Genomic DNA, 24,975 nt, shown 5'->3' on the forward strand with positions numbered 1-24,975 from the left:
TAAACAATGGGTTAGATTAGTTAAATAATTGAATGTATATGAATAAACTTGAGTGTTTAGTCACAGATTCACAGAGTCTGGGTTTTAAAACTTGTGATAGCTGATTTCTGATATTCCTGTCTCCAGGAGGAAAAGAAAAAAAGATGATCTACAATTATTAAACGTATCATGATTTAAAAGATTTTGTGGTAGTCCATTTTTAAGCCTAAGAATGTTCTGGATTTTAAAGAGATGACTATCACATAGTGTGTTTTTAATTTTTTATATGTGCTATCCAGGCCTGCTTGGTTCATTAAAAGGCTGATTTATGTTCTAAATTCAATCTGTAGATGCGGCCATAAAATAAACACCTCTATTTCTCTATACCTCATATAAGTAAAATATATGTGAAACTGAGAAGAATCAAATAACCAGGTTAATATTTTGGGGGCAAAAACATGTTTACTAGTTTAACAAAGCCAAAATGTACCTAAGGTAAAGGTCAAAGACTACTTCATTCCCTGCCGAGCAAATGCTCAGGAAGCACATTTGTCTACGTTTCCTGTCATAACAGGAAGAGTGTAACTTCTTCCTTTCCACGATGGCTTCAGTTTTACCTCCTAACTCCAATATTTTCTCCCTCAGGGGCTTCCAAATCAATCCTCACAAGACAGAAGGCAGGAGGCTGTCTCCGTTGTAGTTTCCAAACAGTTGCGTTTGTTGAAATGTTATTTAAATGTTAGTGATTTCTTAGCTAAACTGTTCCAACTTAAAATTAAAAGTCAAATTTCCAAACATTTAGAGAGGATCTCTTATTCCTATTAGCGGTTCAACATATTTCAAAAGAAATGCAAATATATATTCCATATTATGCAATTTTCTTTACTTCAATTTAATTAGGTAATTAGGTTATTTTTCTTTTTAAACCAAAGCTATTATTCTGGGGATGCGGAGGGAGAGTTGCCATATTGTCTTCAATAAGAGTATGTAGGGATGTAAACTTTAAAAATACCTGCATCATAATAATTTTTGAAAGATCTTATTTTAAGCAAATAAATTACAATGTTAGAGAAGTCTAGACTGCAAAGGAGAGAGCTTTTGAGAAAATTAGCAACATGTTCTTTAATCTACAGTTTGGAAGAAACCTCTGGGTTTCTGTGGTCTATTTATAATGTTAATATTTTTAGGGTTGGTTTCTTAGTAATACAATGTCACACACTTTGGTTTGTGCATTTGCAAAACAAAAGGTGACTTTGTAGAAAACAGCATGGGGTGTGCATGCATTCATGGAGGTGGAAGGTGGCATTCAATGCCAACTTTCTACATAAACTGATGGAGATACAATAAACACAAGCATAGGAATTTCTCTAAATTATAGTTTTAAATGGAAATTAAATGCGATCCACAAACTAGAACTAAAACAACAAGACATCTTGAAGCCCTCAAGTTCATGGAGATCGTTATCATATTCCTTGTGAAAATTTGGCACCTCTTGGATTCCCTATCAAAGGAAACCTAATGAATGAGTTTGATGGCAGTTGAAACAATACTTCTCTGGTAGTCAAGGAATAGAATTATTGGATATAAATATAAAATATCTCACATGTATGGGATGTACAGTAAATGTGTGGTGCACTATTTCTATGTTTCAACCATACAGTGGGGAGACTATTCGTGAACTGTTTTCAAATTGCTAGGAATAGAAATGAATGGCCTGATCGCATAGCTGCTCAATGTACATCTGAGCACTCTAGCTCTTTGATTTGGAAACTCACAGAAGTATGTATTTTTTGCCTTCTGGTTTCCTTTTTCAGTCTCTTCAAGTAATTCCAGCTCTCTGAACAAAAACTTTCCCCCCTGGTGATTTTAAGATTAATGAAAGAATGATTTAACTTTTGTGCATGGGGAACCTTTAAGTAGGGGTCCACAGGATGCATCACTATACCTATAATTCAATTCTGAAATGTACTACTATGTTCTAATATATTACTAGGATACACTCTATTTATTTATTTATTTTTAATGCTTTCTTTATTTCTGAAGAGAGAGACAGTGTGAGCAGGGGAGGGTCAGAGAGAGAGGGAGATACAGAATCTGAAGCAGGCTCTAGGCTCTGAGCTAGCTGTCAGCAAATAGCCTGACGCAGGGCTCGAACCCACAAGCCGTGAGATCATAACCTGAGCCGAAGTCGGATGCTTAACCGACTGAGCCACTCAGGTGCCCCTAATATTATTTATTAATATCAAGTTTATGGGAGGCAGTTAGCTGTTAAGAAATGATACTGAGAATAAAAAAGGTTTAATTATCATCATTATCAGGTATGTTGGGATTTATTTTAGATTTAAATCAAAATGTGATTGTTTTGAACTTTTTAAAAAATGTTTGTATTTACTTTTGGGAGAGAGAGAGAGAGAGAGAGAGTGAGTGGGTGGGTGGGTGGCAGAGAGAGGGGGACAGATGATCTGAAGCGGGAGATCATGACCTGAAGAGATGCTCAAGCGACCGAGCCAGCCAAGCGCTCTTATTTGAACTTTTTATTCACTTGATTTAAAACAAGGTTCCAGATATTCATTGACTAACACCGATAACTCTGATAGTATTTTAAGTATAATTACCTCTCAAATAACATATACTTGCTTGGTATGCATACAGGCAATGCACAAATCTGGAAGTTCTGTTTGTGCAGATGACAAAAGAAAAAGTATGACTGGAATAATCTGTTCAATTCATGGTTCAGAATTAATTACAAAGTTATCTTCCTGAAGCCATTTATTTGTCTTTCTAAATTATCAAGTTCCTCACATTTAAAGAGTAGGTTAGTAGGTTTTTACCCTCAGGTTTAGAACTGCAATTAACCTTTTATTTACTGGCATTCTGGATATCACCTTGAGGAATGTTACAGTAAAAATTCCACTGAAATTTTAGCTAAAATTCTTAGAACTGCCCAAAAGTTCCATATTTTGGAACTTTTTTTTTTTTGCAGAAAGTAAGAAGCAATATTTATTTCTTTTCAAAAGAGCCATTTGATGAAATCAATAAATCTTTTATTCACTTTACTTAAAGATCAGATTTTGTTTAAAAACATCCTTATGTAGAAACTGTTCACAGGTTGCATCTACACTGAACATATTTCTCCTGGGTTTTTTTTCTGAGCCTATTTAAAATAATTTATAAGTTATATAGAGAAACTGACATGGGGGGTGCGCCTGGGTGGCTCAGACGGTTAAGTATCAGACTCCTGATTTTCCGCTCAGGTCATGATCTCACGGTTTGTGGGATAGAGACCCTAGTCTGGCTCTGTGCTGACAGCATGGAGCTTGCTTGGGATTCTCTCTCCCTCTCTGACCCTCCTCTGCTCACACTTGTTCTTTCTGTCTCTCAAAATAGATAAATAAACATTAAAACATAAAAAAAGAAAAAGAAACTGACATAGGGACCTAAGAAAAGAGAAAAAGTTAGAAAATTTAACAGCTATGATCTCTGAATTCTTTTTAGTCCTAAGGGGATTCTCCTGTTCTATTAAGAGGAGAATGTTGCTAATTGTCTTTAATTTGTGCTCCAGTAATGGCACTGATAATTACATGAAATTTTGTTTGCTGGTATAAACTATTAGTGTGCCAGACCTGGTGGAAGAGAACTTAAGACATTTAAAAATCATTTTCCCTTAGCTTACTATATTAGGCGCCAACTGTGTTATTTGGCAAATATTTTTCCCTTATAGTTATTCAAATATTTAATGTCTTTTTATAACAAGTCACACAAATACATTCGGATTTACCTCTCCTATCGTTTCAAAGTGAGAAAGCTAAAAATTTAAAATATGAACATACAAGTATAAATAGGTTTAGGTTAAACAAGCTAATTTTTTATATATCTTTCTTCTTGATACAGCAGATATAACAGATTTCTAAGTATATTCTGCTTTGGTAAAATGAGTCAGACAAGAGTAAAATTCACTTAAAAAAATCTGTGTTTTTTTCAGGAGCATATTTACTGGCACCATATGAAGTAGAGTTAAGACTATTGCCTGATTATTGAAGGTACTAGGGTAAAAATAAAGAATGCAGATGGAGACACTGAAATTGTAGTGTTGGAATAAACTGGAAACTGGGAGTGACAAAAATGGTGATAAGTAGTTCAAAATAACTTGGTCAGTAACATACATTTGAAGAGAGTAACATGAGTATAAAACTTAGAAAAAGACTCTCTCCCATCCTTGAAACAAGCCCTGCTCTGCAAATGTCTGTCATTTTCCTTCAGGTCCACGAGCCATCCTCTGCCATCAGCCACTCCTGCCCTGAAAGGATTCTCCTACCCTTTGTGAGCCTCCAAAGGCTCCTTTTGTGCGCTCCTGCTCTGCTCTATTCCACTTTTCCTTCCAGCTCGCTGATAGCCTTTCAAAGGTAGGGCCCTCTTGAAATGAAGGTTCAGGTACCACTCTTTATTGTGTTACACAGAGCAGGAGTTGTTTTGATGGAAGTCACATTAACTTATAAAAGCTAACGGTCTAAAAAACATGAATCTTAATAGGAACAGCTAATAGGTACATTCACTGGGCACTTATTATATGTTAGATGCTTTACAATTATCCCCTAATTTAATTATCTCAATGACTTAATGAGGTGGGTACTATTCATTATACCTCAGTCTATTGATGAGGAAACTGATAAAGCTCAGAGGGGCTAGTAGGTGGCAGAACTGGGATCACAGCTAGGTTTGTGTATGTTGAATACCCATGCTTTTCACCATTATGTTATACTGGATGCAGGATGATGTAATCGGGAAAAACAAAGATATAAAACCATGCTCTTAGCCGTTACATTATACAGGATGTACCATGACATGGTTGAGAAAATCATGTTTTGTTTTGTTTTGTTTTAATCTGAAAGATGTGGGCTCCAAATTTTGGTCACCACCTAGTATTAACTATCTGACTTCAAAGCTTTGCATGATCTGGGCCCTGTCTAGCATCTAATCTTTTCTCTCATCTCTCTAAAGTCATACATACCAGACTAAAGTTCCACAAGCTTTCCCTTGGCTCCTTAGCAAGCTCTTTCCGTTTTTAAGGAGCTTTGCAAATATTGTTCCATCTGGAATGTTGTCACCTGCCTAACTCTGACTCATGTTTTAGTTCTCATCTTTTAGCATTTCCTCAGAGAGCCCTTTCATCCAATCCCCAATCTAAATAAAGCACCTCTTGTTATACTTTGATAATTTCATTCATAGCACATATTTACAACATTTTTATTACATATTTGCAAATCTCATGTCTATTTCATCCTACTAAATATGCCAGGGATCCACAAACTCTGGCCCACAGGCCATATTCAGCCTGTCTCATTTTTGACAGTAAAGCTTTATTCATAGACACATTCATTCATTTACACATTTGTCCAAGGTTGCTCTCATAACTAGGGCAGAGCTGAGTAGTTGAGAAGAAGACTGTATGGCTCCCAAGGCCAAAAATATTTGCTATCTGGCCCTTTACAGAGAAAGTCTGTGACTTCTGTGGCAGACGATAAGCTGTATGAGATTTGTCTGGCTTAGTGCTGAATACTTAAGCACATTGCGATCTAATAATATTTGTTGATTTAATAAATAAGTGAATTATTCCCCTGCTAGTGGGTTAATAAAAATTAAATGAAATAACACATATGTAATTCTTGGTACGTGCTACTTTTATTAAGTTATCTGGAAATTTGTGTAAGACAAATTAACAATTCATGATTTTATTTATTTTTACATACTAGCTTAAGAAATACATCTAGTTTAAGTTAGAAATTGAGAAATAAGTAGTTTTCATAAACTCAGAAATACTGGACAAATTTTTAAAAATAAAATGAGCTGTTCATTTCTTTCCTCCTCTAAATTATTTTATGTATACAACTGGAGTTTCTGAGTGTTAGCTGTTCTCCTTACTTCCTTTATGGAAGGTAGAGTAAGGGCAAAATTAAATTTAAACAGTTAGCTGCTCTGTTTTATAGCAGTGTTAGTTCTTAATGATACTCAACTTATACATCAGCTTTGTAATATTTCATTTCACACTTTTAAGTCTCTATTCCTTATTCTGTAAAAACACCCTGTTCTCTGTATGGCCAAATAAACACCTGCAATGGCAGAGTAGGCTTTTACTAGTTTCAAGAAAAGATGACAGTGAACCATTGTGTGAGGTTCTATTATGGAGTCTGCAGTGGGGTAAGCTTCAAAAAGGGCAAAGCAGTTAACATTTTTCTTTTCCACATGTGAACACAAAGTTTAAAGGAAGCCCAGGCTAGGGGAGCCTCCACACTTGGGATGATTGGCTCCTGCGGATTTGCTAGTGGTGATTATTAGAAGTGACCTACATCTTGTAAGCTTTCATGTCCATTCTCGTAGTAGGTGAGTGGTGCATATAACAAACATTTCATAAATAAGATGGATGTCTGAGATTGTCAGTAGCCACCTAAAACAGTCACTGAAATGTACATTAAAACATGGCAGCTTTCACTTTTACCAATTCAATTTAAGAGTATGAGTGAAGAGCCTGATGTACCTAAAGACTGGAGTAGATTACACAGATCTTAAATTGTATAGAATTGAATGAAGGAATTCATCTTCAGGATTAAAAAAGTAATCTAAATTGAAGTTAATTTAAACAGTTTTTCTTCTACAATTATCATGACCTCTAACATGGATGAGTAACAGCAACTGTAGACACAGCGTATATAAGCTAAGATGTTTGATTATTAGCTCAAAAGTATGTGTTACAATTCTTACATCCCTGTGTGAGTTTTATGTTCTTGTATAAAGCATAATGAAAGTTCTGAATTCAACCTGCAAAAATTTTCTTCTTTCTTTGTAGGCAAAAGGAAAACACAACGAATTTCATGAACCTAAAAACTACCTGGTATTATCAATGAAATTAGGTGCTAATTCATATAATTTTTGTCAGCACTCAAAATAGATTCTAGTCCAAGTAACAGGATCTAAACAGTCAATGGTAAATGGTGTTCAATATTTCAGTCTTAATTTCAATTTCAAGGTATAAGCCAACTAAAAAATATTATGGTTTTATATTGACATAATTATTACTTTTTGGCTTGACTGATAGCAATAAACACTACATAGGAAAACAATGAAGAAATCCACCAAAAATCTTTATTTACCCTTTAACTCAAGTTTCAGTCCAAAATAATTCAAGTCCTGTGTACCTTAAATATATAAATTTAAGGCAGTATAAACTTGAAAATCTAAAAAGGTTCTTTATCTCTTAATGACATCCTGGCTTTGATGGCATAAATAACAACTTCTATTCATTACAATTTACACATACAACAACTTAAGTGTCCATCAATGGATGAATGAATAAATAAGTTGTTATAACACACACATAGACACACAATGGAACATTATTCAGCCATGAAAAAGAGGAAATCCTACTATTTGCAACACCATGGATAAACCTTGAGGGCATTGTGCTAAGTGAAATAAGTCAGACAGAAAAAGACAAAGATTGTATGCTCTCATTTGTATGTAGAATCTAAAAAACAAACAAACTCACCAAAAGAGATTAGATTTGTGATTACCAGAGGTGGAGGGTGGGGGAGGGGGAAACGGAGGAAGGAGGTCAAAAGTTTGTAGCAAACTTCCAGTTACAAGATAAATAAGTACTAGGGATGTAATGTACAACATGAGGATTACAGCTACCACTAATGTGTGATACGCAGAAAGGCCGCTAAGAGTAAATCCATTTTTTCCTTTTTATTTTCTTTTTATTATATCTATATGAGATGATGCAGGTTAGCTGAACTTACTGTGGTAATCATTTGACAATACATGTAAATTAAACCAAAACATTGGATGCCTTAAAATTAGTCAGTGATGTATGTCAATTACTTCTCAATAAAACTGGAAAAAAACATAAAAAAAAATCTTAAACCACAAATCAGTTCTAGTCTCACTTGCAGTTCCAAGAAGACAGACAGGGAAAACAGGGGACACAGAGTGTCTGTTTGGAGGAAATTAGTCTGGTGAGGGCATCTCCAAAAAGACTATCCTCTTAACTTTCCCCAGAATAAATGAGCAACAGGCAAAACATTCCTCTCTCCCATGGTCAAGGAATGAATGCCAGTTTTGCAAGTTCCATTATCCATTTGTACAGGTTGGGATCTGGCAGTACTGCAATTTGTCCCAGGAACCCTTATCTGTTATTTAACATTAGAATGTATCCAAGCCACCCATCTATCCCTTTATCACCTAATTAAATTCACTCTCCGCAAGTGTGAAGCAAAAAAGTAGATTCACAGATGCTCATGATATACAAATCTTTGTCGAATAGAGCATCTGGATATATAAAATCTTTAAGAATAGATTAACGGTATTACACAGTATTATCATTGGACATGCAGAAAAAAAATGGTAACATCATCTGTCTCTTTGTTTACAAAATTCATGGTTTAAAGAAAATGGTATGAATTAATGAATAGTTTTTGCCTACATGTTTTAACTTACTAATATTCTGTGAGGGTGTTGTTTTTGTCAGCACAATGCTAAATATTTAGGAGACATTTCAAACTCTCCTTTACTGTGAATACAATGAAAGCCATTTTTATAAGCCTATATTCTAAATTTTTAAGGGCATGACCACAGAATGCCTCATTCCCATGAATATAAGAATATCTTTGTTTGATGATGCGTGCAGTGCAGCAATGTTATGCTTATTAACTCTTAATTATTAAGCTATTCATGTTACACAAGGATAGCTCCCGTTCAAAATTTATGTTGAAATAAAAAGTGAATAATCGTGAACGTGTAAGCTATTTGTCTAACCAATAAGGTGGTTTTCCCCCCTTGACATATGATAGAATAACAGCATTTAAACTGGCCACATTTAATTCACTAAGACTTCTCTTAATGGATGTTTACAAGTTCTAAATGTTTTCAGTACCTTTAATATACCTGGGGGAAATGTAGTAAATAGTCAATAAATAATGATACAAGAAAAAGTTTACCCCACTCACCTGTCTGTTACGTTCATCCATAATCCTCGTAATCTGAATCTTTTTTCTCCCCATAGTCCCCGTTTTTCTTCTCTCTCTCGTCCCTGAAATTATGTATTTTTTCCTTCCTTTTCTTTCTCTTTCCTGCTTCCTCCAAACAAATCTCCTTCTTCAGCACTTGCACTGCTCAGTTCCCAAATTCCTGCATTCGTTCCTGCTGGACAAAAAAGAAAAACTAAATGCCACTTTAACAGAAAGGCAGTTTCATAAGAACTATCACATTCTAATTCTTTAAAAAAGAAAACTACATGGAAGTAAGCCAATCAAATGAATGAAAATAAGTACTCAAAGCACATGGTATATCCCACGCAGGAGCATATCAAATAGGAACAGTTTGTTTTTACTGTTAAAATAATCTTATAAGTAACATAACAAGTCATTTAAATGACAAAAACTGTACTTTAAAGCTCAACACTTGAAATGTATCTTTTGCAATGAGTTTCTTAATATTTTTAATGAAATTAGGTGACTATTTTCACCCTTCTATTATGAAAAATTACCTAAATCAGAGAGTTAATGAACCTCTATGTACCTGTGTATGCTAAGTAGGGCAGCTAATTCATTTCTGAAGGGAAAACAATCTCGTGTTTTGACAGCAGAGGTGATAACGTCCCTCGTTATGCAAATAGGATGGACTATTATGAAAGTGCTATTTGATATATGTAAATGTCAACTAATTTAAATCTAAATCCTTTAATCTTATTTTTAAAAAGTCACTGCTATGAGAACACTGTAAAAATAATATGGGATATTTAATCTTACATAATAAGCAGCTATCAGCAATGAGATCTCCTTTTCCTCTTGAAAGCCCTTAAGCTATATCTTGAACACAAGAATCAAAAACGATAATCATTCCCAGAAAAGAAATGGTGGAAAAAATTAGAGTAATACTCCATTTATAATGATACTTTTTTTTATAACTACACTTTTTATAATAAGCCATCAGTTCTCAATATTTAAATATCTTAAAAAGACACATCATATGTCTTTGGGGGGTAAGATACAAAATCACAGCAGCTTGATGCTCTATATACTAGATATCTTTAGGTCATGAATTAAAATTAAAGAAATGATCATCAATAATATAAAATGAACCCAGAGAACTCGAGTATTAAAAGTATATATTTTACTTTGTTTTAGATTATATCTGAAAATATTTGAATGTAATGAAAATGAATTGGCGTGAAATGTGGAAGTTAACCAGAAAGCATTCCACAATGGATTCTTCATTTGCAAGCAACAGCTCCAATTATTCTATCCAGTCGTATGTCAGAGAATGCAACTACTTTACACATGGCTCAGAATTTCCCTGTTTTAGTTGGTGTCTGACAAGGGACCTGAAAAATTCCCACATGTATTATGTAATGCTAAGCCAATGTCCTGGCTATTCAATAAATTATTTGGCTCCAATTCAAAGTTATTGGAACAGGAAAGCTCTTATACACTTGGTCTGATCATCAGCTGTCTTTTGATTTCTTTAATTTAATTTCTAAATTCTTTATCACCTTGAGTAAATTTCTTTAAATTAAAATTTTCTGTGGTTATCTAATTGCAGAAGCTATCATGATATAATTAGTTCTGGTGGATTAAGTGCTGCTTAAATACTAAGACCATCCATTCTCCTTTGCCCAATGCCTTTCTATGAAACTGCGGCTCAGTTGTGCCTCTGAGAATACTATATATGTTGAGTAACATCATGACCACACAGTGCTCATCAAAAACTCCAGTGGTAATTTTAAATGTTGGAAGTAGTTCAAAAGTTTTAAAGAGTTATATAAATAACACACATTTGACAAATACACATGAAAAAATTAGCTATGATAAGACATTAAAATCACATTACAATATGAAACATTCACGAAGCACAATTGCATTATATATTCACTGTTGCCAAACACTGTCCATCTATCTATTTTTAGAAACAGTCTTAAATATCACTCAACTGGGCAACTTTCCTGTGTTTCCTATAGTCTTACCTTAGAAGCAAGCGGCACGTTAGAATGATATTTCCCTTGCATGTGCAAGACCCCAAAGAGACAAACTGGCTTCCTCTATCACGGAAAAGCCAACCCATGAATCCACAGCGAAAGCATATGGGACAATTTCCTTTCTTTTCATTTAGCTGAGGCCGGTGGCACTATCGGCTTACAGGACTATGCCTGCCTAAGCGCTTATTCACTTTAAGGTGGAAGGTCAGGGTGAACAGATTAGAGTGTGGTGACAAGGCGGGGAGAACGTCTACAGATCCTGGTTTCAAAATACAAATAACCAAACAAGCAAAGAAGAGCCCTGGAGAAAAGTCTCTTCAGAAAGGCAGAGGGAGCGCTCCTCTGGAGCCAAACTTAGAAGAGTTCCTACGTATCACCACCCCATATTTCACGGACACTTTTTAAAAAGAGCATGGCCAGGATTTTAATTTGTCAAAAAGCATGGGAAATATTTTGCCTAAGAAAACTTATATGCATATATCAAACATGTATATAAAATAGTTGATAAAAATACCACTGGATGTTTTCCTTTTTGAAATATGCAAGGTAAAGAGAAACAAGCTTAAATTTCAGTAAAATTAAAATATTTTCCTGCTTTCCATAAAAATAAATATTTCTTGAAGTCTTGCCTTCTGAACATTTTTAAAATGCAAAATCTGCTATTACTATGTACACATGCAGACTACGACGTGGTGATGATGCGACGTTTTTATGAAGTAAAATATGTCCTGAAACGTGGCTTAGCACATTTGGTTATGGATCACCACATTTCAGGGGCTGTCAGTAAAAACGCAGAGTTAGGAAGGTCAACAATAGCTCAGGAGTTGTTTTCTGAGCATAACTATTTCTCTAACCTGCTTTTTATGCAAAAATTATTTTGTAAAGTCAGTTTCAAGTATTAATTTGTAGGAGGCCTCGAGAGGCTGAAAAGAGATTATGTAACTTTAGTAGTTTTTAAAACTGTTTACGTATATGAAGAAAAGAATCACTAAACCCTATGTAGCAGAATCTCAAGTTATGCTGAGAACTTTCATTATGTACAATCAACCATAAGCCTAAAATAATTCCAGCAGCCTTTTGCCGCTAACTTCTCTCCACATGAAAGAAGCGTTCTTGGAAAATGACAGAGCCACAGAGAAACAATCAGTAATTAAAAAAAGAAAAAGAAACGCTCTACCACAGTTACACTCTATGGAGTTAATCTTCTGCATTTTTTTTCTTTTTGTCAGCCTAAATATAAGAAAAATAAAATCAAGCTGCTTACTAAAAAGGGGAACTTCATTATGGCAGGCTTCTGTTCACTTTGAGTTTGGCATAGCAGACAGATGAAGGCAAAGTGGTTTTGAGACCCAAGTAGAGAAGAATTTCTTGTGGACAGATGCTAAAGATCCTTCTCCCACCCCAGCTCTCTCATTTACAAACAAGTTCCCTTGAGTGACACACACCTCCTCCCCCCTTCCCTGCCTCACTCTTTTTTGTGCTGCTCTTCCTCCCTCTCTCCCTCCCTCCCACAAATCCCTCCCCGTAACACAGAAGAATCTTGACAGAATGGCAGGAAACACGCACAGACTGGTCGGGGAAGGATATGATGTCAGCAACCACGAACAATAAAAGGTGTAAAGGTGCTTCCTTCCCTAAACTGTTCCAGAAGTGTAAAATGGGAACCAAAACTCTTCACTTCCTTCTCTGAGCAGAACTGTCTGAGTGTGCTGTGCAGCACGCCACACAGAGAGGCCTTTGAGAGGTTCAGATAAGGGACAATGACAGAAATCCAGACATGGGGACACAATTTTTAATTTCTATTTTTAAAACACCTAAGAAAAATCCATTTCAGTTCTAGTTGAGTATTTTGTATGATTGTTTTAAGAAATAAAAACAAGAAAACAAACAAATGCACGTTGGTGAAATAGGAGACACATCACAATTACCGTTTACTATGCCTCACAGAAGTCATCTGACACAGCTAATGCAGCCGTATAATCTTAATTTACCCCTCAAGGCAAATAAAGGATTCTATACAGGCAAGGAGCCAACTGGATAAATTATATTTTTGGTAAAAAATAGAATCACAAAAACTGTCCAAAAAAGTCCATGTTTGTTATAGTAAAACACATTACTTCTTTGCACCCAGTTTTAAAAAATAGATATAGTGAGTCGGGAGAATAGATGACTATGTTATTGCAGCTCTCAAAGTTGTTAAAACAATTCAGAGTAAGAACCAAAGAAACTAACATAAACTTTCAGTATATAATGAAACTATTTATTTTAATCTCCTCACTATTAGGTTCCTTCTAACATGGAAATGGCAGTCTACCATAAGGTTTCTGTAGGAAGAAAACCACATTATCAAGTGGATCTGAGTCATCTTCAGATTTCAATCATCTTCCCACAACACTTTGATTTAGAAATTAAACACAACCTTCAGTTATGTGTTTTGATCGTAGAGTGAGACTGCCATGCCACATTAAAAGATGTGGGAAGAAATTAATTCTCTTCTGCTAAACTTATCTTTGCAAAGCATGTATTTTGCTACGATAAGCACAATGCAGTCACTTAAATAAAAACAGCCTATGAATAATGATCAAACATTAAAATATGTAATGTCAACCTGCAAAGAAAGAATTCTGGTTTTCTTTTACTCATATTAGCAAATAACTTCTTTATTGTCTCACATTTTCACTAACACTTGCATCTTCGTACAGTTGTATAAAAACTCAAGGTTGAAAACCAAGCACACTATGTCCAGCAAAAAATTATACTGTTATATAAACACAAACTATATGTGTAGTAGGGGATGAAAATGATCGTAAGCCCAGTTGCTGCAAGCCTAGTATTAGTAATTCAAATCATTAAATGATTCATTATTATTTGAAGTGGAAAACTTTGCTTATTATGGTACATATAGATACATTTAACTTCTTCCTTTGTGACATATTTGAAAGACATACGAGGCATGTAATTATATTTTGGTTAAAACAAACAATGAGAACTTTTACTTCTTTTTCTGCTTAAGAGGTATTTTGAACTTCCAAAGATATAACGGTTATTATTCTTACTCTTATTGTTACTCAACTATGTGATGTCTTATGAGTTGGGGAATATTTCCTTGATCCTGAAAGCCATTCTACTTCTCTTGAAGTGTATTATGTTATATTACCCTAGCTATGAATGCCAGCTGATTTCATTAAAGACACACAGTCAAAGCTTACCTTCCTAAGGCTAATAAAAAATCAACATTATTTACCTCTGGATAGATACCATCATGTCAAACACAAAGTTATTTTCTCAACTTATTCTAATTTAGTGTCAATGTGATGGAGTTTGGAGTCGTCTTCAAGTCTCAGTTACATAGTATCACATACAAATAATAATGTCATCTATCAGTTCCTCACACATGTCACAACTCCTTCCTTCCACAGGGCCTTTGAATATGCAATTCCCTCTGCCTGGAACGCTTCTCCTTCCCCTCTGTGCCTCCTTAACTTCTTTCTTTCCTTTCTGTCTTTGCTCTAATTTTACCTCTTCAGGAAGCACTCCATCCTTTCATGATCACAACAAATCCCTGGTCAGGACTCACAGCACCATGCCTTTCTTTGTAGCACTTGCCGCAACTGAAAATGCCTATCTTCAACATGTGTGGGCCAACCCTGCTTTGTCTCACTTTCATATTCACATTATCCACCCCACTGCCAGGCACATCCTCCTAGCATCGTAGGAGCTAATAGCTTAGTTGATTAATGAATTTAAGATTTTCACGTCAGGTGTGTACTTTCTTCAGTCGCTATTTTTAATGACTATTTCTGAGAACATTTTTCGTATTTTTGCTTATACAGAAGCAGGCTGATAACCATACTCCATACTTAATCCTTTGTCATATTTATATAATGGAATAAGAGTGATGTACACTGAGAAGTGGAAGTGGAAAGAATTTTGGGAGTCAGGAAGCTCAGGTCTGAAGCTTAGCTTGTTCTACCCTACAACAAGTTGGGAAGCAACTTCTTGATGTGCCGGATGGCTATGGGCCATGTGGTACTGTACACATAGTGGGTACAAAGCAGTGCTGCAAACATGACCTATGACTTGTAAGACTGCTTCAGTTTTGAGGCATAGAACGAAAGTCTTATTATACAATGAGGCTACCAAACGAATCACATTCCTTACATACACCATGAAGACTTCACTTTGGAGATCTAATGATGAGCAAGTTCCAACAGGTAATGCTTCATTTATTCCTTAACAATAATCATCATATGAAGAAAAAAAATTTATAGTGTTATAAAAATTAAGAAGTTTCTCTTAAGTATCAGTCATGGAAGAGCTTCAGGCTGCAAAAGTAGAAATAACTAGGGAAATATATCAATTTTCCCAATGACCACGGCTGCTGAAAACTCTACATTAATGCTTCTAGTCCTACTTTAATATCTTTCCCCAAGGACAAAAGGAGATGAAATGTATGTCAGAAATATAATAAGGCTAAAAAGGAACTCGTTTTGAAAACCTCTGCAATTAATTTAATAAGTGGGCCTAACCTGCCATTATCACTGACATAAATCATTTTATTTACACAGTTCTAGAATTTAGGAGACTCACATACCTTTAAGCAACTCTGTTGCATTATAAACAATTTAATAAACACAAGGGAAGCACAGCTTCCCCGTCATGGTCTTCCCTGGTATATTTTGTCTTGAACATTTTTTTCACACTGCAGTTTAAACAGCCTTCTTCATTTCCCATGCCAAAATAAACTCCAAATGGTCTAAATATGTCAAGAGCCTGATACTATTGAACCACATCACAGTTTTTTTTTGCCTTTCCGCATCATATTAAGTAATTAATTCAGTGTTCTATCATGTCTTTGTTTTCCTAATTTTTCACAACGGTACAGCCACCATGTTTTCTTTCAAAGACCACTTAGTGATGTGCGAGGGCTTACCACAAAGGTAAACCCGGAACTACCTCATCACAAAGCAAGAGCTACTATGTGACCTCACAGAGTGTGTTCTGTTCCCCAGCTGTTACCTCTCAGTGAGAACCTGCAGCTGGATTGTTTGTCCCTCTTAGTGAACAAAGCAAGTAAAGCTCTATACAACACCAATATCAGTGAAACAAAATTGCCAGCCTTCAAAGCAAGCTAGGATTGAATGGGGGAGATGTTGTTAATACATTTTTGTGTCATTGTAACAAAATCTGAATTCCAGGCATCTCACAACCCTGTCAGAAAAAAATTTTACGTTCATTGTTTTCTTAGTCTTTTTTATTTCATATTTTATCATTAAAATGGAAATATTCTATACATTTCTTTCTCAAAAGCCTATATGTATTGGACACAATTTTCAGCCTTACTGATAGATCGGTGTGTGTGTGTCTGGGTGTGTGCAGAGAGAACATTTTCCTTCAAAACCACAGCAAATGGAAAAGCCACATTTTCGTCTCTCATAATGTGAAGATAAAAAAGAGTACATTTTAAGACACCTGAGTATTATTACCACTAAATAATCACAATATTACTAAGACCGTGATACAACTGGTTAAAAGTAAAGGCTTTGTTTTTTCTGTATTCAAATATTATGCTAAACAATTGAAAATTACGTCCTTAAAAATAATGTGCCTCTGTTGTTATTTATTTTCCTAATTTATTTAATATTTAAAGATGACCCTGAAATAGAAAGAAATAACTACTGTCCTTCTGCCAATGTTTTTGTTATCCATTAAGGAGAAAAAGCTTGATAAATCACCCACTATTTACACTGAATGTCGTTTACTTTTGTCTCTAGCTGAACTTCAGAAATTTAGAAAGTTTACATAAGAGCCTTCCATCTAATATACATAATAGTCAAAATGCCCTAATAATGTCTCTCAAAATATAGATATTTGATATTTCTATGTGGCTCAACATGGAAACCAGTGATTCATCAATTTTTCTCTTCTCTTCATCTCTTTTACAGCATCCTAATCAACCTAATTAAGGCTTTGTTCATCTGAAACCTCTGATGACAATTTGTTTAACTCTATCCCACTGTGGTCTTCTTATAAGGAGAATTAAATCTGATCTTCTGACAGCAATCATTAAATGATCCCAACTGGCCCCAATTAAGCCACATGGCTCACGGGCTTCCATACAGTCAAGTGCCAAGTTCTCTGTTTCATTTGCACATCATTCTTTACCTTGGTTTATTTTCTTAAAGCCAATTAAGTATGTGTCTTATCACGTGGAACTAAATTTCCTTGTGTACACTAGCTTAAGATACAGTGCATCAAATGACTTTGCAGTCACACTGAAGTATCACACAGGGCTCCTAAAGCCATTCTCTCTAGCTGTAGTGCTATTAATGAAAAAAAAAAAAAACAAACCCCACTTTAAATTTACTTACCCATGCCGAAAGTGATACATGTGCCTTCTCAAAATAATATATATATTCAAACACTTCTGGCTAACATAAATCAATAACAACTTTCTATTTGGCTTATTTACAATGATCTTTTAATAGAGTAGTATCTGCATTTAGTGGAGTTTAATATTCTTTTTTTTTAAAGCATTTAAATTGTCTCCTTAAGACCTGCTAAAAGAGTAGTACCAAAGACTTCTGAAGTTAACCTTTCTTACCCTTAATTTCTGCTCTAATTTTTTCACATATGCTCAATTGTAAGTTCTGTAATGATGTTCCCAGGCCTTCCTATGAATGCAGGTAGCCTCAGGATTTAGAGCTCATTGATTGTGTGCTACTCCAGGGAGATAGCTGATTAAAAACAGCCTCATGAGGAGGAGTAGCTCCTATTCACATCTGGCTCATCTTATTCTAAACTCTAATACCTGTATGGAAATTTGACCCCTAGCTCTGGCTTTGGAGCACTGCACTTTTCAGAGTCCTTTACCTTCGATGTCAAGGCAGAAACACAGTTAGATTAATCTCAGTATGACTGGTGTTTGACACAGTTTCTGAAGGCCTTAATCAATTATCCTGACTACTTTTCTGAGAATATAAACAAATGTGCTGTATTTTTACATCTATTCTAATTATAGCTATCACTGATCATCTGTTGGTATCTGATGCAGGCTATCTGTCACAGTTCTCAGAGCAGATGGATTAGAACATATCTGTTCATCCTAATCATATATTAAAAACTGACATTAGGATAGAAAACTGAAATGGATGCTATGCATCTTATTGGACATTAACCTTGATGGAAAATGGCAATTCTTTTCATTCCTTGACCGGCAGATGTAACTGTTGGTTACAACTACAAAGAAAAAAGAAAATATAGAATCTTTCACATATTGACATTTGGAAACATCTAGAAAAATAGTTATGTGTGTTTTCTTTATGATAGCTAAATAGATAATCATCTGCTCAATAAATAACTGTTCTCCTCAGAAGAGGGAAATTCAAAATATTTACTACAAAATGCTGATGATTTAGAAACTACAAACAACCGAACAGCTGACTGACCTTAAAAAATGTATAATAAATATACTAAAATTTTGGCAAAGCAAAACAAGACTCTGGGGTGTTGTATTATGAAATATTTCTCACTGTATTATAGTAATCTCCAATAAGGTTTGATGTTAATTTTAGAGCACGCTTCTGCTAAAAAGGGCAAACCCTGCAACAGATTTAGTACAAAGAAGCTGAAAATATCCTGTGGAAAAAAAAAAAATCTGTAGTGAAATCAGCCAGCCCAAATCCTGCCATTACTCAGCACTGCAGTGACGTGCGGATGTTTGTAGTGGTTTGAGGAGCCAGCAGGGGTGGAAACTCTACGTACTCGACTTCAACATGATTGCAATTGAACCTCATCAAAGTAAGAGCTCATAATTTGTCACAGAAAACAGCCAATTAACATATGTTAGAAAAAGGCTTCATAAAGATAATATATGATTAAAGACCCAGTGCAGCTGTTGAAAATCAAAACTATGCATTTAAAAAAGAAATCTCAGCCTGAGCTTCCGTATGGTTAAACTGATAATGGCTACTATGATTTTTTTTTAAAGTAGAAAAATATAATTACAGTGTTTCTCATAAGTTTGGGGTTATGGCAAGGGAGAACTGGGTACTGTGGTATTATTTACTATGCCTTACTTAGTTCTATAAATAGTTGAAGCCCTTGCCAAAACTCTGTAGTTACTTTGTTATAGTGCTATTTTAAAACACAGACCTTCATTGTGAGTTAAACGGCCTTCAGGATGCACTTTGTAGTTATAGCATTCCTCTCAAAACTATATCCTCCCTTTATCTGTGCAGAACTCCAGGACAAGAGGACTCGACATGACAGCCCTGCTCGCCTTAGGATGCACTGGGGCTGTGCGACACAAGGTTTCAACACTTCAGAACTTTTGTCAGGGTTGGTGGTCAGGAAAGACAACGGGTCAATGTGAGAAATGAGACTATGGTGCACGTGTGCAATGCAGATTCTCTAACACGATGTAGTGAGGGCCACCTGCCACAGCTTTAGAGCAGATGAACTACACATAACTGAATCTATGGGGGGTACTCTCCTCAGAGATTTAAAGGAAACTTTAGCTTGGACCACGTGATCAAATCAAACCCTGGCTAAACTGATGTCATCAGAGACTGAACCAAAATCATGATGCTTAATATTACAGATGTCAATGAAAAAGTCTGACCTGTAGTTACAGAGGCATAAATGTGTCAAGCATCATGCTAGGTCCTAGGGACACCACTGTGAACAAAACAGGGTCCTGGCGTTCACAAAACTTACATTTTAAAGGCAGAGAGAGGCAATCAACAAGCGCATTAGTATGATGATTTTAGACAGAGAACTGCTAGAAAGAAAATACCACAGTAGGACAGGTGAGGAGGTGACTGAACAGGAAAGGGCAGAGGTGGACAGTGCTCTCAGGGAAGATGATATTTGAGAAGATGACATCTGAGGACAGATCCAAAATACAGATGGAGTCAGGCACTATTTGGAGGATGACTCCTCCAGTCTGAATACTCCATGAATACTCTGTCACTGTTGCTACAAATTTGGCTAATCCATAGTTTCCCAAACCTCAGTTTCCTCATCTACAGATATGGGAATTATAATATACATATATTCTATGATGAGGCTATGAGGCTCAAATAAAAAACAGCACCACATCCGTTTGTAAAAATTCAGTTGGATGCAACTCAATTTCATAAATTCATTGTCAGCTTGTTTTCTTCACTTCAACATTGTGTAATTTCATAAAAGCTGTGAAAACTTTGAAATACTGACAAGAAACTATTTAGGTTTCTAAACTGATATTAACTGAATACAAAGGTGCGTCTTCCCTCGAATTGTGGATATTTCATTAAATCAGTGTCCACTGACTGAACTAGTTCTTGAAGAAGGAACTTCCTTTTACTGTGTTAAATATGCACAGCACCATGAGCTATCTGACAAATTGAATGTAAAAATTTTGCAAATGTGAAATACAGAATTATATTTTTAAAATCATTCCTCTTTTCTTATAGAAATAAACAATCTTACAACATTACTAATGTACCTGAGTCACTAGGGTAGGTTGATTTATTTCCTCTCTCACAGGAGCCAACTCCCAAGCAATCAGCACAGTTTTGATTAAGATCTCAGCGATATTTGAAAATCCCAGTGTCTCACTGTATGGGAAATGTTCACATATCTTTGGACATACCCATCTAATGAGAGTAAGCTATGTAGCCTCAAGCCAAACAGACTAATTTCCAACTTGGAATGAATAGACAAATTAAATCATCTAATATTTTTTAAATTAAAGCATTTTAAGAGGAAACAATACAAAAGTTAAGAATTATGAATTTTAATAAATAAAAAAATTAGAGTAAAAGGCAACAGACACACTTTAATTTAAAAATTTGTTAAACAGAAATGTCTAATGAAAAACTAGTACTTTAAGAAAGGAAGGGGTCAAAATTCCCTGTGCAACAAAACTTTAAGAAATAACAGGTATACACTTTCAATCCTCCCTACCCTGCCACTTTCTGGGGGATTCATATAAATTTGATCCTTTATTGTACTAGTTTCTTTTTATTTCCTATTTGATGAACATAATTTACCAATTTTAAAATAGGATAAGTTGTATAATTTACCATGAAGCCTAAATTAATACTAATCTATTTTCATTTATAATTGATCTAGTGCCCAGAAAAAGAATCATAAGTTGGAAAAGGTTTTTTTTTTTTTTTTTTGGTAATCAAAAGTCTTCTTTCCTCTCCTACATGAATCATGATATAGATATTTATTCTAATAAAAATCAGCATAGTGTTTGACTGTATTCTCAATGCTAATCAATATTTCACATTGCAAACTCCTCTCATTCCTGCCTGTATTGTAAAGTGACCTTCGAAGGACACTTACCTCCCTCTCCAAAACCCAGTCATAATTGCATGCAAAAGAGGCAAGTAAATCTGAGTCTCTTCTCTCTCTTTGTAGCCCTCCCCGCTCCATTTTTTCATTTCATCACCTTTCTTTATCTCTTTTTCCACATGTTTAGAACTGAGGGGATATGGAAAGCGAAACTGTCAAAGAGCTAGGAATAGAGGTGTTCTCAGATGAACAGAATGTTTCCTCCATATACTCAGGCAGGGCAAGTGTGTTGCGGAGAGCCGGCCATGAGCTGTGGTAAACTAAGTCGGTTCCTATGCTGAAGGCCTGGCAGGAGGCTCCTTATCTCAGCTTGTCTACACATTCTGTCCCAGGCTATTTTCAAGGATAGCCCAAGTCATCCTTGGCAGATACTAATACATGGAAAGTATTACAGTACTTCCCCTGTAAAAAAGATCATGCCATTGCAGATCAGAAATTACTGAAATGAAGTTTTTTTGTCCCCATTCTCTAAAAGATCTAAAAGGAAGCACCCACTGGTGGAAGCAAGTACATGACTCTTATCAGAAGCCCCAGAGTGGATTCCAAAGATCAGTGGTTCTTAAGGATTATGACAATCTATTCCTCAAATAAAAAAAAAAAGTCAGGAAATTAAAAAATTAGGAAAACAAATTTCTTTACTACAGGACTTTTCATATTCTTCAGTATGCTAGATGCCAGAATCTGGAGTATTTCCAAATGTATCCAGAACATGTTTTGGGAAATACTAGCTTAAAAAAAAGGAATAAGTGTTTTCTCTCTGACTGCTGAATACAGTACACCGCTGAAATGCCCTAAACCAATACTTTGCTGAGTGCCTGGCTCAAAGAAAACATAATAGTATTGTTAAATAATTGATGAAACAATGGAAAACCATTCTTCAGCTTTACAAAGAAGTATAAATATGATATCAAGTGCAGAAAATTGCTGTTCTTTTAAAATAAAAATATTAATAAAATATTTAGCAATTAGTGCAGTATAGTTCTACAGCACCTAGAAGTGGTGGAGTGTAGTGAAAAGAAAGCTGTGTTTGTAACCAGACTCTGGGTTGGGCTCTGCTACCCATGAGCTGTAGGTCTCTTAGCCCACCCAACTGCTTTGAGTCTCACTGTCCTGAGATACACACACTGTTTTTTTCCACACTTCTTGCTTTGAAAGGTTGGTTCACCTCAGTTTCAAGCAACATAAGCAGTTAAGACTAAGGTTACATTCGAGCACCTGGGTGGCTCAGTCAGTTAAGCATCCGACTTCAGCTCAGGTCATGATCTCATGGTTCATGGGTTTGAGCCCCGCATCGGGCTCTGTGCTGACAGCTCAGAGCCTGAAGCCTGCTTCAGATTCTGTGTTTCTCTCTCTCTCTCTGCCCCTCCCCCAACTGCACTCCGTCTCCGTCTCTCAGAAATAAACATTAAAAAATTTTTTTTATTAAAAAAAGGACTAAGGGTACATTATGCACTTTGGACCACTAATCATATTTAGAAATTTAATAAATAACAGCTATGAATTATAAAATACTATGGCACTAAAAGCTTTACATATATTAACTGCAAGCCTTACAAAAGCCTATGAGAAAGACCATTTTATCATTTCCATTTTACAGAAAAAAGTTGCAGGACGGAGAGGTTAAGTTACTTGCCCAAGGTCACAAAGATAGTGTTAGAGTATATAATTATGGAGTATATAAATCTAGTCCCAGACTCAGTACTTGAACTGTATACTCTGCTACTTCTTCATGAAGCAAGGTACTATTCAAGACAGTGCCTTTTTGTTTTTATTTTTTTTAATGTTTATTTATTTCTGAGAGACACAGAGCACGAGTGGGGAAGGGCAGAGAGAGAGGGATACATGGAATCTAAGCTGTCAGCATAGAGTCTGAAGCAGGGCTCGAGGGGCACCTGGGTGGCTCAGTTGGTTAAGCATCCGACTTCAGCTCGGTCATGATCTCACAGTTCGTGGGTTTGAGCCCTGCATCGGGCTCTGTGCTGACAACTAACTCAGAGCCTGGAGCCTACTTCAGATTCTGTGTCTCCCTCTTTCTCTGACCCTCCCCTGCTNACTGCGAGATCATGACCTGAGCCAACATTGGATGCTTAACCGACTGAGCTACCCAGGGGCCCCAAAGACAGTGCTTTCAAGGTAAAATTCTATGCAGAAAATATGATATTCAGAAGGTTTTACTGAAATCTAAGAAGTACTTTTTTTAAGGTTTATTTTGAGAGAACATGTGGGAGCATGAGTGGGGGAGGGGCAGAGAGAGAATGAGAAAGAGGTGGGGGAGGGAATCCCAGGAAGGCTCCATGCTGTCAGCAGAGCCTGATGCGGGGCTTGATCCTATGAACTGTGAGATCATGACCAGAGCTGAAATCAAGTGTCAGATGCTTAACCAACTGAGCCACCCAGGCACCCCGTAATCTAAGTACTTTTAAAATCAGCATGCTTTAATTCATCTAACATTCTCTTATTCTTGATGGCAAAAAAGAACTTACTTCACTGTGCCAAGTAGGGGAAAAGAATGAAACCTGAGTTAGATATTTGTTATTAGAATATCAGGATTTACTGGCTCATCAACATCAATGGGTTCTCCCCTTTTCTATCAACGAATTGGTTGCTCACAAGGGAAATCAGGTGAATGTCTATGAATCAACATATATTCACCATGAACTCCTGGGGACAAAATATGAAAACAGGTGTCTTCCTGAGGATGGGTTAGGAGAGTCAACTTCATTGATTATTGAGATTATTAAGATGAGAAATACAAACAGTATTACAGTTTTTTTTGGTTTTTGTTTTGTCTCCAGGTTTGAGGCAGTCATCTTGCTCTTCTTTAAAGTACCTTGGGTAAGTTTGTAACCCAGATCTAATTAACTCTGGTATTACCTTGATCATTACCCCCAAACCCCTTACTGCTCCTTCTCTTGTTCTTCCTTCTCTTTGTGTTTCTCCTTCATCTCCTCAAATTATACAGCCTCCCACAATATTCTTCTTTATGCAGTGGAGTTCCCACTTCAGAATTTTATACATTTACAGATTTCTTTAGAATTCTTTGTGTTTGAGACTTCTGGCTATAACTTTGCAATTCACATTCTTTAAATATATTATTTTAGAAGTAGTTTTATGTAGATCAGCTTTATAAGTCACACACCTAATAAAATTTACTATTAATTGTATAAAAACAGTTGACATAATTGGCAATATATTTATAATTGTTGAAGAAAAAGAATACACTTTGGTGTATTACAGAAGTTCACATCAGTTTTTCCATGATGTATCATAGAGCCTTGCTCTGTCATAGCAGAGCATGAGAAAGTAATAGTTTGTATATTTTCAGCATGTATCAGAGTCTTCTAGTTTCATAGGGAGAGCACTGTGGTACAAACATAGGTACATATATATTCAGTTAAGTATTTACATATGTTATTGTACCAGTTGATGAGGAAACTGGGTCAGAGCCATTCAAAAACTCCACAATCGACAATGACCTATTATTTCAAGCCTGAATTCAATTTAAGATGGTGAGCCGCTGATTAGGCAAAGTGAAAGCTCAACATGGCTGCTTCTATAGCCCAAGCCCTTAAAGACGGTAAACAGGAAATCTCTGAAATTTCTAATCCTGTAAGAAAATGCCT

At 35.7% G+C, this 24,975-nt stretch overlaps 1 protein-coding gene across 8 annotated transcripts in view; it reads right to left on the reverse strand.

Annotated features, from left to right (window-relative positions):
* MEF2C (myocyte enhancer factor 2C) overlaps positions 1-24,975 on the reverse strand; it is a 151,061-nt gene that overhangs the window by 87,923 nt on the left and 38,163 nt on the right. For 7 of the 8 annotated variants that reach the window (XM_077770977.1, XM_077770974.1, XM_077770976.1 and 4 more), the window contains exon 2: positions 8,979-9,171. In XM_077770977.1, coding sequence (XP_077627103.1) covers positions 8,979-9,032 — 54 coding nt within the window. In that variant the 5' untranslated portion in view covers positions 9,033-9,171. Of the gene's footprint in view, positions 1-8,978; positions 9,175-24,975 lie in introns of all 8 variants that reach the window. The other variant, XM_077770972.1, reaches the window with a different exon arrangement.

The sequence above is a fragment of the Crocuta crocuta genome, unplaced genomic scaffold, assembly GCF_008692635.1.
Source record: "Crocuta crocuta isolate KB4526 unplaced genomic scaffold, BGI_CrCroc_1.0 scaffold196, whole genome shotgun sequence".
In the NCBI taxonomy this organism is placed as follows: domain Eukaryota; kingdom Metazoa; phylum Chordata; class Mammalia; order Carnivora; family Hyaenidae; genus Crocuta; species Crocuta crocuta.